A 17,522-nucleotide genomic window follows, 5' to 3' on the forward strand; every position below is an offset into this window, starting at 1 on the left:
CAGCCCAAGAGGGATTCGAACCCAGGTCCAAGCGCAGCCTCGAATCAGCAAACAAACGCCCTATTGCATGAGCTACACCGGTTGTGCTTCATGAGTTACATGATACGTAATAGCCTAAATATTAATAGCCTACGTGTACATAATAAAAACAATTATATAATTAAATTTAATCCATATGTGTGAAGTAATGAAATTATACAATTTTTAATTCAATTTTCCCGATGTGACTCTTTTGAAAATAATTTCTAGTATTTTGCTGAAACAGAAACCTGGCAGGTGAAAGTGCCTGAAAGTTTTTTACACGTTAACCCCAGTCATACAATACACGTAATTTAGCAAGCATGAAGTTGCTATAAATATCCATCAATGGTCAATGTAGGCGGAAACTTGAAGGTTATGCCTTACAACAATATAAATACACGTCAAAGTAAGCTATATGAAACGATAAATAAAAAAATATGTTGGGTCATGCCTTAACAAAGCATGGATAAACTTCCTGTGGCTATGTTTTGTTTTGATTCTAAATATTATCTTAAAACATTTTAGCATTCCAACACTGTATGACGTTCAAAAACAGGGAGACGGTATTATGCTACTATCCCGTTATCCCACATAGCTTACTACAACTTCTGAGAACTATGACATCATAGATGCAGCTAATACAACTTAATTAGACGTTTACTGTTAAATACCTCATTATAAAACACGTAATAAATTATGTTCAACACCAGCAAATGATTAACACACAAAAACTGAGATAATCCTCTTTTATTTGGAACTTCTCATTTATTCAAACAAGCACTGAGTGATCCAAGAAATATAATATACCAGTGCTACACAATGTCACGGAGTGACGTAATAGTGGTCAAACAAACTACTTAAAATTATTACAGTACTTTTGTTCCAAGTCTGAAATTAATTTCCACGTAGGCCTATTTTATAAGTTTCTGATTAGCTGTTATAAAAAAATACAGAAAGTATAAGGTTCTAAATGATATTCGAACTCATAATTGGTTTCAAAAGGAAATCGAATCTTTATTTCTTACTACGGTTTATTAATAGTATCATTTTATGAGTACTAATTTAAATTAAAACACTCGATGCATTCGTAAATTAATCAAACATTACAAGACTGAAAGTGATTACCAAAAGTAACACGAACTACAAACCAGAAGGGTAGGACGCTGAAGACTCGAATCGTAATATTGAGCGATGATGATGATGATGATGATGATGATGACGATGATGATGATGTGTACTAATTTTTGGGAATAAATTAATACAATTGAACTTCTCAGGCTATTCAAATTATATTCATAGTATGTATGTATAAAGTGTTTTTCTGATTTATAAATAGGGAAACGAACAAAAAACACGTCTTAAATTATTATTGTTGAAACTAGTTGTAGAAAAAAATTAACTACCAGGTTGGAAACTCTTTGTCTCTTGCCAACTCGCTCTATTCCACCGATACAGAATAAATTATACAAGAACGCAGATAGAATTAATAGCCCATAAAAAGCAATGCTAAAGCTCAGCAGTTCAACTAAGTAAAAGTAGCATTGGCTGTTTCAATGCAATAAAAACAAATTATAAGTTAAATGCTAACACATGGCAACATTGTCGGTCACCGACTTCAAGGAGGCAACTAAGATACCCATCCATACATACATTCATGAAGTGTGCATTAGCTCTATAAGACATTACACGGCAGTTATTTCCATATCAAATATAACTGCGGAAAAGCAATGCTTAAAAATTATACGTAGTAAGGAAGTACTGTATATAATTGTTTGTCTCTTGGCGACTAGCAAGCCTCATGACAAGTACACATCAACAACAGACATCAAAGAAGATCTTTTACACGTTGCTACACAAAGATTAACAGACTATATCATGTTACCACTACGACCATATTACAAGCAAACAGGGGTACACAAATTTTGTATTGTATGCATCAGAATGGAACATATAACTTTCTCAGAAGCAAAACTGATATCACAATCGTTATCAATACTAAATACTAACTACTTAACTGCTATATTTATCGAGGCCTTCATTAATGTTGGGTCATGGTCCAGTTTATCTCTTACTGAAGATCGGTATTTAGTTTCGGGTGTACTTTGTTCTTCCCTGCGTTATGATTCAGAATAACTTCACCCAGTACGTCATCCAATATATCTCACACGAGCTTTGATAGATAATACGCAAGCAATTCAACGTATTTAATGACACTGATATGTTTGGGGTGTGAAACCTAATTCACTAAACTAAGATTGAACACATGAAGAGAAAAGGAACAGAAAACAGGGGGGGGGGGGAACGAAGCAAACAAAATGGAAAGATTAAAACAAAAACAGAGAAGTTTATACAGAGAAAGACGTGGAGGTGAAAGAAAGTAGAGGGTAAGAGGTTGGTGATTGTGATAAGATAAAGGGCAACTGGAGCAGAAAAGAAAAAGAATGGAGAAAAGAAAGAGGCGAAAAAATTACAACAAAAGGAGAAAATCCAAAAATAACGAGAAGAAAATAAGAAAAGGAAATAAACATATGTAGACTAAGAGTAGTAGAAAAAAGGTGAAAAAAGAAGACATTAAGAAGAAAAACAGAAGTAATAGAAAAAGAATGATCAAAATGAAGAAATGAGCAACAGAGAGAAATAAGAAAGAAACAGGGCTAGGAGAAAACGAAGTAAATGTGACAGAAAAATAGAACAAAAATGTGCAAAGGTAAATGACAGAAGGGAAGGGGAAAATATTTAAGATGATGACAAGAAAATAGTAGGAAAAAAAGGGGGATAGGTAAAGAAGGTAATGGAAGAAGAAAACAAATTGGAGGAAAAACTTGAGTAATTCTCAGTGTCCTCGCAGCTCTGCAATGAGCTGATATTTTTTTAACACTTGTTTACTTAATTATGTTATTTGAAGCAACGTTAATTTACTTGCTATTACAACATTACAGTCTACCACCGAAGACAGCGTTAATGACAAAAACTCTCCCATTATATTCATTATACAAGCATACAGCATACAGCATACAATCATGATCTCAAGTTTCAAAACCTTGTACAGTATTGTAACAAGCATCTAAAAGTCCAAAGTGAACAGAGCTATATGTATGACTGAACCGCAATTTCATAAAAACAATACGATTATTTCAATTAGGGTCATTTTATTATCAATCTTCTCAGTATTAGACAAAGTTTCATATAAACCTGTGTATCATCAGACAACGGATTTCACGTAAAAAGCTCTTTTCCATGAGTAGGTACTTAAGCAGAAATTGTACACATTCTTTTTATGGTAAATTAAGCCCAAATAGTATGTAGGTTTTATAAGACCTAAAGTACCGATTTTAACATTAGGACATATTTCTGCATACTTTTATTATTGAATTTAAATCTAGCAAGCATTTATATGCAATTAAATTCGTTTTATTTCGGCAATCGTGACAATTTCCTAAATTGACTGTACTTAAGGTGCAACTACACTTTGCTTTCTGGAATTATTACGGTTCTCGAGGGTTGAGAAAAAAACTAATGTATGAACAGAGCTTCTCAATACAGCCATACGGGAAATATCTCAAGCGCCTGAAGAAGTTGGAGAAAAAGAGAAAACAAAATTGGACAAAGTTTTAAAGAAGAACACAGGACTGAAGAATCTTCGTTCAGCAGCTGACATATTGAAACTAGCTTAAAGGTAAAACTCCACTGCCTAATCTGAAATACTGTACAATAACATCAGTACTTGCTGAACCTTCGTTCTCAGGCCTCAGCAACATAACTTTACAATATTTTAGTCGACAACTTAATAAAAATATCTGCTAGTTTACTATAAGATCTACTATGGTAGAACTGTTAATGGTAACAATGTTTGAAATATATGCCAAGAAGTATTAGTGTGTATACAATGTGTTAATTACTCCCTTTAATGTGTAGGTGAATGTTACTTATGTCCCAGCCACTACAGGAACTTAATAAAATACCTTCATAATGCCTTGGATTTAAAGTATTGAGTAATAGATAACTGATGTAATTACTGGGAGACCTGAAGAATACCGCCATATTTCTTTAATGTAACAGTGAGTTTCACTGTTGCCAACATTGTAATAATATACACACCTAATCAAACCTTACCTAACCTTTCTCATAATACTACACACCTAATCAAACCTAACCTAACCTGTCACATAATACACGCCTACTAAAAACCTAACCCAACCTATAGTAACATTCCTCACACTTAGTATCATTTCATTTTCATGTATTGCCGGCTTTGCCAATCGTGTCGGTTTCCATCTAGTGGAAGTGGATCATACTAACACTACTAATTTGAAGAAGAAGCATGGCGACTTTCATAATAATTACATTTTACATGTTTCGTGATATAGCCTACTAAATGTGTTAATGTAGTAATAATTATATATATATAAGAATTGAAATATGTTGTGGTTGTGATAAAAGTATTGAAAATTGGTTTATAGCGCCACATTGGCAGTGACAGAAGTATGCAATATTCGTTCAGTGGCCGGTGGATACTCTACATTGACCATTTTGTGTTTCACAGAGCCAGATTAGCTCCTTTAAGCAGCCTATTTTAGATAGGCCTAGTATTAAATAGAACTTTATGAAACCAGCGAAAACGTATGCATCATACAACTTTCAGGTTATGAAGAGTGGATAAGAGATTGATACATGCAATTAACCCAATTTTTTCGAAATAGGCCTACATTAAGACAAGAAGACACAGCACAAGACGAGGTGCAGTGGTTAGCATCACGCTCTGGCTGCTGCAAGGGTTCCAAACACCCACAACAGAGAGAAAAATTCATTGCCTGTATCTCCACTTACCATGGAGTTCGTAGGCTGATAATAAAGATGATGAAGCTTGAATTGTATAAAATTGCTCCCGGTCATTACTACTAGTAATCCTGAAGCAAAATTAAGCTCAATAAATGTCACATTTGCTGCTGTAACATTACACATCACACCAATACATTTACATCACTGTAAACCAATGACATCCAAATGTTATCACCAATGTTCACTCAACATGCTCTCTGCAACTTAAACTATTTAACCATTATACTGAGTTTAATTAACTTATTTAAGTAAATATTTAGTTTATATTAAACAACCAGGACATGAATTTTCCAACCAAAACTAATTTTTTTTTTTTTTTTAATTTTTGTTTACAGGTATAAGACAAACTTTTCTTTAAGTATCGACTCTAACGCTTTTTTGAAGGTCTGGTCTCCAATTTGTACAATTTTAGTTCATCTTGGTTAAAATAAATCGAACATTTTGAAAAGAAATTTAAAATTGTAAACCATTAATACTTCATGAAATGGAGCGGAAGAGAGGGAAGAAGGAAAAAAAAAACACACACACACAAAATCATGTCCAAGTTTACCAGAGTACGTAAACCATAAAAAGGCTAATGGAGTGCAAGGAAGCAGAGATTCTACATTTTTCATAACCTTAACACCAAAGAAGCACAGCTACTGTCATACTCTATCCATTTTACTTCTAGGAATAATTAATACCCTTTGATAATCATGTAACAAGAATTTAACTGGTTCATCTTGAAAATTATAGTGAGAAGACGAATTCTTTGTCTTCATCCAGAATCAAGCCTGCAGTCTTCTAGTCCACAGACTATCACACATAAAACTTCAAGGCATGTTTTCAAATTCGTACTAAGATGATTAGGGGTAAAAATAGTTTATTGTTATCAGTATTACAATCTCTCTCAAAACTTCAATCTGGCAATGCATATTCTCTTTTTTTTTCATTAATGTTACACTTTAATTTCCAAACTGAAATAGATGGGTAGAAATGAATTTAGTACACATTACAAGGACAAATGCAAAGTTTTCGGTTGAAAGTTACAAAAACAAGTAGCCTAATCATGCTCAACGATTGATTTCATTATTAGAACTTTCATTCAATTACATATTTTTTTCAGAGATTAATTTCAAAACTGTAATTAAATTTTTCAATATTCCAAACAAAACATTGTACCTTGCAACAACTTCATAAGAAACAAACAAGGTGCCTGTACATTTAACACATTTATAGTTACCTCCCCCTCTCAAAAATACAAGCTTAATTATTGTCAAAAAGTTTGTTTACAGGTGTAATCCAAAACAATGAACATCTGAAACTTAAATTATTTCCAAGATGTAGAAGTGAGCTTTCGCAGCCTGGTAAGAAGATAAATAAATACTCAGCACTAAATTAAGAATTTAAAAAACAGTAAACTACTAAATAAGGTACTACACACTAGTACTTTAACTCTCAGAGAAGTATTGGACATAAGCTAAATCCAGAACATCTCAGTACATGCCAGTCGAACTCTACCTCGTATTTGACGAATGTCAACACATTCCAAATCACATAAAACTAGCCATTCTTCAATTCCAAGCTGAAATACCGAAGCATGCGCACATGTACATCTGGACAAACACTTCACTCTATATTTGAAGATTTCTCCTTATTAAATATTTACTCTGTCTATTGTATACAGAAAGTCTTTCCCTTCATCCTGCTAACAAACAGTGGTCAATTCAGGCATCAGTCTGTCTTGGAATTAGACAGCAAACTGAAGTGCCTTCTCTCATCAATTAAAACAGAATCAATTCAATTGTCAAAGCAGCTAATTAGAAATTCAATCATGAGCACAAATTATAAACTTGTCAAAATGAATTTTAATAAGTAGGCCTATAATAATACTTTTTTTACGTATTTCTTTCGCATAATCCACTGTATAAACCAACAAATGAGTTAATAATCATAATCTATCCAAACATTTATATGAAGGAAAATATGGACTGTCATAAACAACTAGAATAATAAATTTCGGGAAATAAATTAAGGTCTTCCTAAAAATAAAACCTGGACTCTGCTTCTAAATACAATGTGTGTAAACTATTTGTCCTCATCCACCTTATTTTCATTTTTTTAACTACCACATCATCATGGTGTTCTCGTTCTACATCTTACTCGTATTATTCTTCTGTCCCATCATCATAAGCACCAAAATCACCACAAAAATAATTTCTTCTCCTCCATCTTACCTTCCCCCATCTTCACAATATTAAGCAGAATCACATAATGCTACTATAAATTAACCTAAGCAATAAACAAACCAGTCTCATAACCTCAAAGTTCGTCCTTCCTCCCAAAACCAGATATCCCATCGAATCTCTGCTGCAGAAATGTACACCTGATATGCATAGTAATTGCCCTTGCTGTACTTACACTTAAATAAAAAGAATGATGTATTGAAATTCCTGTGTAATCAAAATTCCTCATTCACTAGCCTTGTACAATAGCATTAATTAAAATATCAGTTACTTAAATCTAACTGACTTATTTAATGAGGTCTTTACTTCATAATAAACACTACCGTAACTTCATGTTTTCAATTTATATTTCATTAGTACTTAAATTATCATTAGACTGCCTGTTTCAGAGAACTATTATGGCCTATAAATCAATAATTTATTGCCTTACTCGCAACATAAAAATACATTCTCCAGTTATGAAAGCAGTTATCTGATCGTAAGAAATAATATACAGGGGTTCTTATCAATTGCCTTTAGAATGGCACAATATGTCACCAATTACTAAGTATTTCTGAATATCACAAGCAATTATTCGAAATGGCCTGGCTAGAAAAGTTGCTTCTATTGTAACAATTACTGATGTCTCTGTTGAATATTGCTTATGTCATGCCAAATAATCCATTCAATTCGAAGGCTATCTTCAAGGTTCCATAAGACTGTTGTCCAGAGGTTAATGACCTTCTGGGCAATCACCCTTTATTTGCAAACACGTATTTCAACAAATCCAGAGTTTTCATTAAACCAAACACAAACTGTACATCTGACTGTAATTTTTTTATTCAAAAATGTATTTAGGAAGTTCTTGGTTCACACCTTGGGTTATGAGGTTAATATCCTACAAATAATTACTTTTCTGTTGTCCTTTAAGGAATACGGAACCCGTAATTTCAAATACAAAAGCCAAAGTTTCTCACTCTTTTTTAAAATTGGAGACTATTTAAAGAGTTTTTTTTTTAAATTCTACGCATAGGCTATATTATCCTGAACATTGTACTTTGCATACTTTCACTCTATCCTAACGTATGGTGTAACCTTTTCGGGTAATTCACCCAATGCAAGCCAAATATTTAAACTACAAAAGAGAGCTATTAGAGATATAGTTCAAGTGTCTCAAACTACCAGCTGCAGATCATTCTTCAAAAAATTACATATCTTGCCATTACCCTGTATTTATATTTATGAAACCTTAAATTTTATCAAATATAATTTGCATAGCTTTCCTACAAATTCAGACACACACACCAGTACAATACAAGAAATAAAGATAATATTTTTATTGAAAGTTTTAACACAACTCTATATAAAAACAGTTTCATTCATGCTGGTCTTCTTATGTACAATAGTCTACCAAATTATCTTAAAGAAATATCTGCACATCAGAAATTTAAGAAAGCTCTTTGTAAAATTTTAATCAAAAACTGCTTTTACAGTATGAACGAATTTATTGAAAACTGTCATAACTGAATAGAAAAAGAACCCCTTACTTCAAAAAATTTTACTTCCTCTTTTCCAGATCCTGACTTCGAGAAGGATGTCTTCTCATGAAAGACGCGATGGTTGAAATTGACTCCTGACTTCAAGATATAGTGCAAACGAGACTTATAGCCGAAATAGACTGACCTGTAGTTTTCTTCAATCAAGTTCCAAGTTTTTTATATTTGTATTTGTGTTTTATTTAATTATAGTTATTACTTTTATGTATATTATGTAATTAATTATTAGTTTGTAAATATGACATGTCCCATATCATGTATATGATCAGTGGATATAATAAATGATTATGATTAAGTTCTTATAAACATACTTATTCTTACAATTATTTTATTAAAAATTGCATCTATTACGCTAAAATTATTGAATGTATTATTCATATAAATTAATACTACTACTATAAAGTAACTGCTTTGCATTGTGGTATGGCACTCTACACATCAAAGAACACTGCAGTCTACAAACAGAATATAAGAGATCGCAGGCCTTTATAGTACAGTTTTGCACGTATTACCTCCACCCAAGCATTATGACCAGCCATAAACCTCCAGAAATAATAAATTTCGTTTCCCAAAGTCAGTTGTTTAAAGAGATTCTTTGCAGGTAAGAGTGGTCCTTCGAATTATTTTTAGTGCCTATGTATTCAAACATTAATTTTCAGTACCGTAAGTTGTTTTGGTTGCAATTCTGCAAACGTACTACAGAAGAAAGCTAGGGATAAAACGTGGGTTGAAATAGAGCAAGGCGAAATACTCTCGTCCGTCTTTATTCCTTCTATGGATTGTAAAGGTCCGTGGGTCATCGGTTGAGAAACTGCCTTTAAAATTACATTATTCCTCAACTCATGTGTTACATTTGACACACATTAATCCATGTGTTCAATATTTACAAAAACTTCTTTCCGAAAACGCTTAAGGAATGTACGTACGACTGGAATACCACAAACCATTCATGCTGTAAGTAGTCCTATGTTAAGACTAATCAATATCCTGTAGGAAAGTTTCAAACTAAATGAATTAACGGAAAGGAAAAGAAAACTAACTTTTATAATGGTTACTAAATGTAATATACAACTAGTAACAAAGTTATAATTACATTTATCCTCATACTTTCAGTTTACTCAGTAGGTATTTCTGTTATTTGGAAAACGAAGAAACCTCCATGTTGTACTCTTAAAATGTTAGGCAACCCTGAATAAAACTGTTCACTTGAAGCAGTCTCTCTAAACTGACTTTGAGTCAAGAAAAATAGAAATAATTGCATCTCTTTTCTCAAGAAACAATATTTTAACACGAAGTTTAACCCTTACATTGGCAAAACTTCATTTCTCACACTAAGTTAGTTTATTAAACCGTGTCTGACTGTAAAGAGAACAACTATCGCGATGTCCATATTTTATATGTTGTACAATATTATAGTATTGTGAAATTTCGGTTAAATTTAATTTTCCTACCATTTTTTTTTCTATTGTTCTATTAAAATTATAGCATATAGCCTATTAACTTGTTGTATCCTATAGGATACTTTGTGTATTTAAGGGTTAAATATAATCTTCCTCCTTTCCAAACTTTTTTCAAGAGAGACATTTATGTCATGGGGAATCGTACTATATTTCATAATCTAACGTGAAACGTTATTGTGACATTAATTACAGTGGCAGGTTGGTGTTTTCTATAATTACTTTAGTATCAGTAAGTGATGTAAAATTCCTTTGTTTCTCTTATAGTCAAGAAGGTTATGCTCTATAATTCTTCTATTTTTCATCTCTTAAGCCGTTAAGCCTATTGTATCGTTATATTCCATTGTAATGCATTAAAAAGAAAGACATTTTATGACACGTAGTCTTTTTGTATACACATTTTATGGCGCTCTACAATGCTTCTATTACTACAAGAAAGATTACGGCCGTTTTATATTTATATTAATCAGCACAGACAAGCTTTTTAAATCTTTGAATCTGAAGCTACACAACTTGATCTCAACGCTAGCTCCTACAAATAACAAAAACATTTCTTCCTAAATTCCTTTAAGCTTACAGTTTCAAGAAGGAGCAAAGACCTACCTACTAGATATATGTGACAAGTTGTTTACATATACATTCTGTGCTTGGACTCAAGCGCTCCCAGAACAGCTTGCCAATTGGCAAAAGATAACCGTATTCCAAGCAGCTGAAACTCTCAGACACAACTCAGCAATCAATGACTTCAACGCTTCCATACATCTAATTTAACTACATTGTTCTCCACCTATGAACTGCAGATTAACTGACCAGAAAACACATTCTTATAACAATTTCTTCCTTACCAAAGGTCAGAGATTATTTGTAAATAATTTACACACTAAACTTCCAATAGAAAAACGTTGCACAGGTGCGAAATAGTTCTAAACTGATGATACGAGAAGAAATCTTTTCAGTGGTTCCCAAAGAGTACAATAATTTATTTTACGAGTAACCATAAGCGAGAAAGATGAAAATATATTAGAACACAATAAGGCAATATTTGCGCAGGCCTACTTCTCAAAGATGAATTGAAAACTAGAGAACTGACTGTAAATCTCAAATCCTAACCAATCACTGTACATAATTAGGCCTGCTTATTTAAATTATGACCTGTCCTTATACAGTACATGAACATTAATTTTCAATATTAATACTCCTACTAACAACTGCTCAATAACGCCAATAATTTTCAATGAGTCTGCAGATATGTATGTATAGTACTAGGCCTAACTGTAAAAGAAACTATAGGCTAAACTTTTTCGTTTGCTTGCTCATGTTTACATTGTCCTTTCCCAAAACCTCGCAGTCCACAAATATGGTAATTTAATTAGGCCTATAAAATAGGTCCGACAACTTTACAAGACACATCACAATTATCATTAGGCAAAGTATATTTTCTCTTTCATTTCATGTTGTCATAAAATACAACAATTTTTTTATCATCGTTACATTTTATTTTTAAAACAAATATTACACACCTGTACATAGCCTATCTATATTATGTAAAACTGTCGAATCCAATACAGGCAGTTTAAGATGCAGAGAACATGTTACAACCACACACTACGATTACACGCACGCACACGCACACGCACACGCACACGCACACACACAAAACTCACTTAGGCTCCATATATATATATATATATATATATATATATATACACACACACACACACACACACACACCTCATTTAGGCTATACACATATACATACACACACTTGCAGAATAATGTATGTATATTCATTCATTCATAGTGTTCTGCCCAAGGATACGTCTTTCACTACAAACCCAGCATTCTCCAAACTTTCCTTCTTTCTATCTCCCTCCTAGTCTCCGCATATGATCCATAATAATGTATATAATAATTGTAAATCATACATGTACCGATATTACTCATGTACTCAAATAATATACAAAAAAAAAAAACACACACACACATACTTACATACACAGCCTACACACAGACATTATAGACTTACACATACATACACAAGCATTACATATATATATATATATATACACACACACACACACACACACACACACACACACACACGCACATATAGGCCTATTACGTACTGTGTTTGAATACAGTTCAAGACAAAGATATTCTCACACTGCATGGAGGCCATATCTTTCACAATATTTTGTTTACACTCAATGCTCAAGGTATGTAAAGAGACGAGCAGAGGAAAATAATAATAATAAATAATGCATTCAAAGAATTATGACACTTGAAATCATCCTCTTCGTCTGCTTCTCCAAAACAGAACTTCCTTCAAGTCAGTAAAAGAGGAAACCTTCCTTCCACAGGAGGAGAAAAGCTGCCACAGCGTCAAGCTGACCACTCACCTCAATCAATATCACGTCAAGATCAAGAACAAGGGGAGGCTTATTCTTACGTACCAGTATCGCAGTAAGAGCAGTAGATTCAACATCACACAGTTAAGTAAACAAGAGCTGCAATTACAGAATATTACACCAGATCGCCAACTGAAACTCTTCCAACAACACATATTCAATCATATGTTACATAATTTCTCTAACAAATTATAAATGTGATAAATTCAGATGCCGCAATCAATACAATAAAATGCCTTTCAGCAGTAATTAACTTATCCCAAAAAAAAACTATATATTGCCACAGTGCTGAGTGTTGTGTTTATATAATACTATTAGTAGCCTATATTAACGTAGCATAAAGCTTACATCATGCAAATTTAATGTATGCTTCTAAACGGTAATTAATATGAACTCGCTGTCTTCTTATCTTTCAAGGACAATCACCAACTTAAATCATTCAATAATGAATGGTAAAATTGACTTAAAGATATGGGTAGAATTCTAATAGCATAAATTGCTTAATAGCATGTCCTCATCTCACCCCTCCTCAAGATAATAAGGCTATGCTTTCGCATTTCATTAACATAAAAAGGATGGTAACTTAAAAATTCGCTTTTGGTATGAAATAATAATAAATGGCCTGCCTAAATCTTTTCGCATAAACATTCTAGTCTTCAACAGAATGATAGCAAAATATTTCAATATTTTACATAAATCTTACACATTAATGGCATTTAACATGTAATTCGTAGGCGTAATAACCCAATCATTTTAATTCCTTGCTTCGTAAGGAATAAAAACAAAAACAGCCTACAGACTCACCAGATTTCCTCAATATTTGTAGGCCTACATTGACAAATATTAAAATGCATGCATAAATAATTTCCAGAAATATATCGAACTCACATTCTATTATCTGAGATACTTTTCCGATTACAATAGACTTACTTACAAATATTTCCAGCGAAAAATGAAACTCTTTCTTTCCTACATGTTCGAAAATTAGTCTTTTAACGTCTTGCACTTAAGTACAAAGGATCTGTATTGTAAGCCTTATTACCCAATCAGGAATACTCCATAAGATGCTCTATCTATACGTTTCTTTTATTAGCCTATAGTCCTAATTAGGCCTAATTCTGTGACGATGATAAATTTTTGTAACTTTTTTTTGGTACAGAAATTGTTTTATTTATTTCATCAATGTCTGTATCAATATGAATATTTTCTATTAGGCCCAACATTTTAATTCTAACCTCTATGAACAAAAGTTGGATTTCATAGGCCTATAATTACGCCTTAGTTATATCACTAGATTTAAAACATAAACAACTAAGTATAGTCATTTAAAGGGAGCATTTTACTTAGTCTTCATTTTGCCTGAATGTATTCCATTTCATTAATTTCACTTGCACTGTGAAAGAGGATTAGAAGTAAAATCAATCAATGTGGCAGTATCATAACAACAATGCCTATCTTGAAAGGTCATGCCATAATTTATTATATAGCCTATAATTTAGAAAACTCTATTCACATAGTAGCTTATTCTAAAGCTCTTGTTTATATTCTATAAAACACTCAGAAAACCCGTTTACTTCAATTTAATAAACTCAATATTCAAAGCAACATAACTTGTGACTGAAATATAATTTTCAGTATCAAAATAAACTTTTGTCTTGAAGATTCAGTCCATGCAGCTGAACAATTAAATGCGAATTTCGTTCACTTTAGAAAACACAGCTTCTTAACTTCACTAGTGAATAAATGTAATCATTAAAAATATATTCCTAACCGTATGTCACACAAATCCACACTTCCATACCAGAATTACGTTTAGACCCATTATACGTTTACAGTACAGATCTGTTGCTGTCTGATAATATTATAGCATTCAATAAAATTCAAATATTCGCATATATTAAATATATCGGAAAATTCATGACATGACAGCAAATCGGGCCACCCAAACAATGGCCAGTCTTACCTCGAGATCCTCGTACGTGCGGAAGGCTAAAATGGCAAATCCATCAATGATGTCCTCTTCGAACGCTGGCTCTTTCGATTTTTTTCTTCTATTAGGGGGTCTCTGAGGTTTTTCACGGGCTGGAGATTCGTCCTCTGCACTATCTCCATCCTTCGCTTTGCTTTCTCTCTGAGCTTGCATGCGCTGCGCCCGTTCACGTCGACGATTTCTTTGATTCCGCTGCTTCACTTCGTTTTCCATCGCCCTACCTCATCCTGTATACCACATACAAACAAAATTCTCACTTCACTGTAATCCTTAAAACCTCCAGATTGATCCGAACGTATCACATATCACAAACTTCATAAATAGCACAAACTATTCGCCAAAATTCCAGGACTTGCACCTGGAGAAAAACACTTTGATTGTTTCGAATGGCGGAATATACACGGTTGCCGCATCGCCTCCTAAAATGGCCGCGTATCCATCCGCCGGCCGCAACCTAGTCTTTACATTCTTCTCGTAAAATCATCAACACATCACTCACCACATTACTACCATTCTAAAATGTACAAAAGTCCGAGTAATAATACCACACAATTTACCACATTATTGCTCAGTTTTCAACACCAGTCAATACAATACTACTGCACGATGTCATAGTATGAAAACGAACAAGGCTGTGGCAGCAGTTCAGCAGGGTAGCCACCGGACGAGAGAGAAATTCACTAACACAAGTAATAACCAACGATTTTATAATTCGAAACATGTTATATGATGAGAATAACAGAATAAGGAAGGAGAATATGTTTAAAATGTCTACTTTTTATTTACATGGAAAGAACATACAAGAATATTTGCAATCCATGAATTAAAAATACCAGTACTGCGGAACCAACATTACAATAATAATAGACCTACATTAATTAACACAAAATAAGAAAACCAGTAATTGCAAGTGTATCATTTTAAACTTTAAGACATGAACATACGAATGTACATATAAATCATAATTCTTATTATAGATTACAGGGTTGTTCAGAAATAGAGGAATTTTCTGTCAATATTTCTCCTCGGAAGGTGCGATCAGAGTGTGCCCTATAATGCATTAGAAGCTGTATGTTTGCATTCTTATTATGAATGTATCTTTTTATACTTAACTTAATAAAGAAAATTGTACATTGATATAAATAAGAAATCTAGCAGTTATTAAGTGTATTATAAGGAATGAAGACTTTTACCACTACTTCTAAGCAACTTTACACTATTGTATTAAGTGAAAAACAGCAGAAGTATATGGATACATTACAGTATCACGTTCAAGTTTTGATGGAGAAATATTATTTCCTTCCACGAGAATAAATATTTAATGTCATCAAATGTCTGCTCAATTATCATTTGTGTAGAATGTGAAATGTAGACACTTTTCTGTTCTTTCTTATCTTTGGAAGTAAATTTTTTATTTCATATAATTAATAATTAATTTCGACGGTTTTTATGTGTGGTTTACAGTTTAAAAAAATATTTCCATTTTTATTCTTGAATGGAAAATACATTGTATTACTGAAATTAATAATATTAATAATTATTATTAAACTAATCATTATTAACATAAAAATTCTCGTACATGTACTGATATCAAATCACTGGAAATTACGCAAAGAACTATCAACAGATAACATTTTTTCATTATTTTAAGAAAATTAAAGGAACAATAGTGTTTAATATTAAAATACTGTACTTTACCACTTTATTTACATAAAGGAGGTAAATGACTAACCGAAATTTAAAGAAAACGGCCATTTTTTTCATAAGATAAGCTACATGAGAGATATTTAACAATGAAAAGTCAGTGTCTATGACTAAACAAGGCATAAAGCAATAAAAATATGTAAAGCCATAATAATATTTAAATTTTATGAGCTCGTACTTCTATCCGTTCTGGTATTAGAAGAACCGTGAATAATAACAGTAGAACGAAACAATATTACCTGTATGGCTTAAGAGACAATACAGAATTATCAATGAGTAGATGAAAAAACATTCGAACTATTATTATATTATTACTGTTATTATTATTATTATTATTATTATTATTATTATTATTATTATTATTATTATTATTATTATTATTATGTCTTTAACGAATTAAAAGTATATATTTCTGAAGACAAGAATAAATGATCAACTAAATGGTCACATCTATTCCGAAACTATTTTGAATCGAAAGAAAAAGAAAAAAAGACATCAGCGACAAAGAAGAAGAATAAAGATGTGAAAATTTTTTTTCCAAAACTGGAAACATTTCTTCGATGTTAGATGGGTAATGATTAATAATAAACACAAAAATAAAAATGGTATTATTACACTATTTGTGTAAAGAAGAGAGTGAGGAGAAAATCTACGTCAACGTAGTCTTTGTCCATCATAAATAAAATTGTCTAGGATTCGTCGGAACAAGAGTTCAGGAATCAAAACAAAATGGTAATAATACAACTTTCGGCTGCTACACCAAATATAGTTTCTACATTGTTTATATAATTTGTTTATTTACTTCTCAATTAGTCTAATATAATACGTGCATTTCTATTTTGTATATTATTTCTAATGAAACCTTCGTTAAGTAAAATCCTTACTGTTGCCCTGAACGTTAATTATATTTCACACCATAATGAACAACGTATCATACATTAAGGCATTTTTATATTCAAATCACAATAAATCAAGTGATTGCAACGTTAGCAACTTTGGCACGCCCTCACTACGCCAGTATTGGTGTTTTAATGGAAGCGAATTTTCTGGGGGAATTTAACATATGGTAGTGTTTGGTGACTATGACATCGGTTCAGAGCCATCAGCTGGAGGCATGCTGAACGGCTACTATAGATGTGAGTTTACGTTTCCTTTACGTATAAGCGAATAAATTTCGTTGTTTGACATTCCTTTACAATATTACGAGATCAATTAGTAGTTTAAATGACAGTATTATATGGTCACATACTTACTTTAAGAGACCCATTTCGAACAGCTGATAGCACTATAAATTTTTAATAGTGAAGGAAGTGATTTTCAGCTTACATGTAGCATAAAAATTT

General features: G+C 32.3%; 1 protein-coding gene across 2 annotated transcripts in view; it reads right to left on the reverse strand.

Moving 5' to 3' along the window:
- The window catches only part of LOC138714842 (autism susceptibility gene 2 protein homolog), a 634,091-nt gene extending 619,003 nt beyond the window's left edge, over positions 1–15,088 (reverse strand). Inside the window, exon 1 of one of the 2 annotated variants that reach the window (XM_069847029.1) lies at positions 14,449–15,088. In XM_069847029.1, the coding sequence (XP_069703130.1) occupies positions 14,449–14,688 (240 nt within the window). In that variant the 5' untranslated portion in view covers positions 14,689–15,088. The remainder of the gene's footprint in view (positions 1–14,448) is intronic. The other variant, XM_069847030.1, reaches the window with a different exon arrangement.
- Between the last annotated feature and the right edge of the window lie 2,434 nt (positions 15,089–17,522).

The sequence above is a fragment of the Periplaneta americana genome, chromosome 15, assembly GCF_040183065.1.
Source record: "Periplaneta americana isolate PAMFEO1 chromosome 15, P.americana_PAMFEO1_priV1, whole genome shotgun sequence".
Taxonomy (NCBI): Eukaryota; Metazoa; Arthropoda; class Insecta; order Blattodea; family Blattidae; genus Periplaneta; species Periplaneta americana.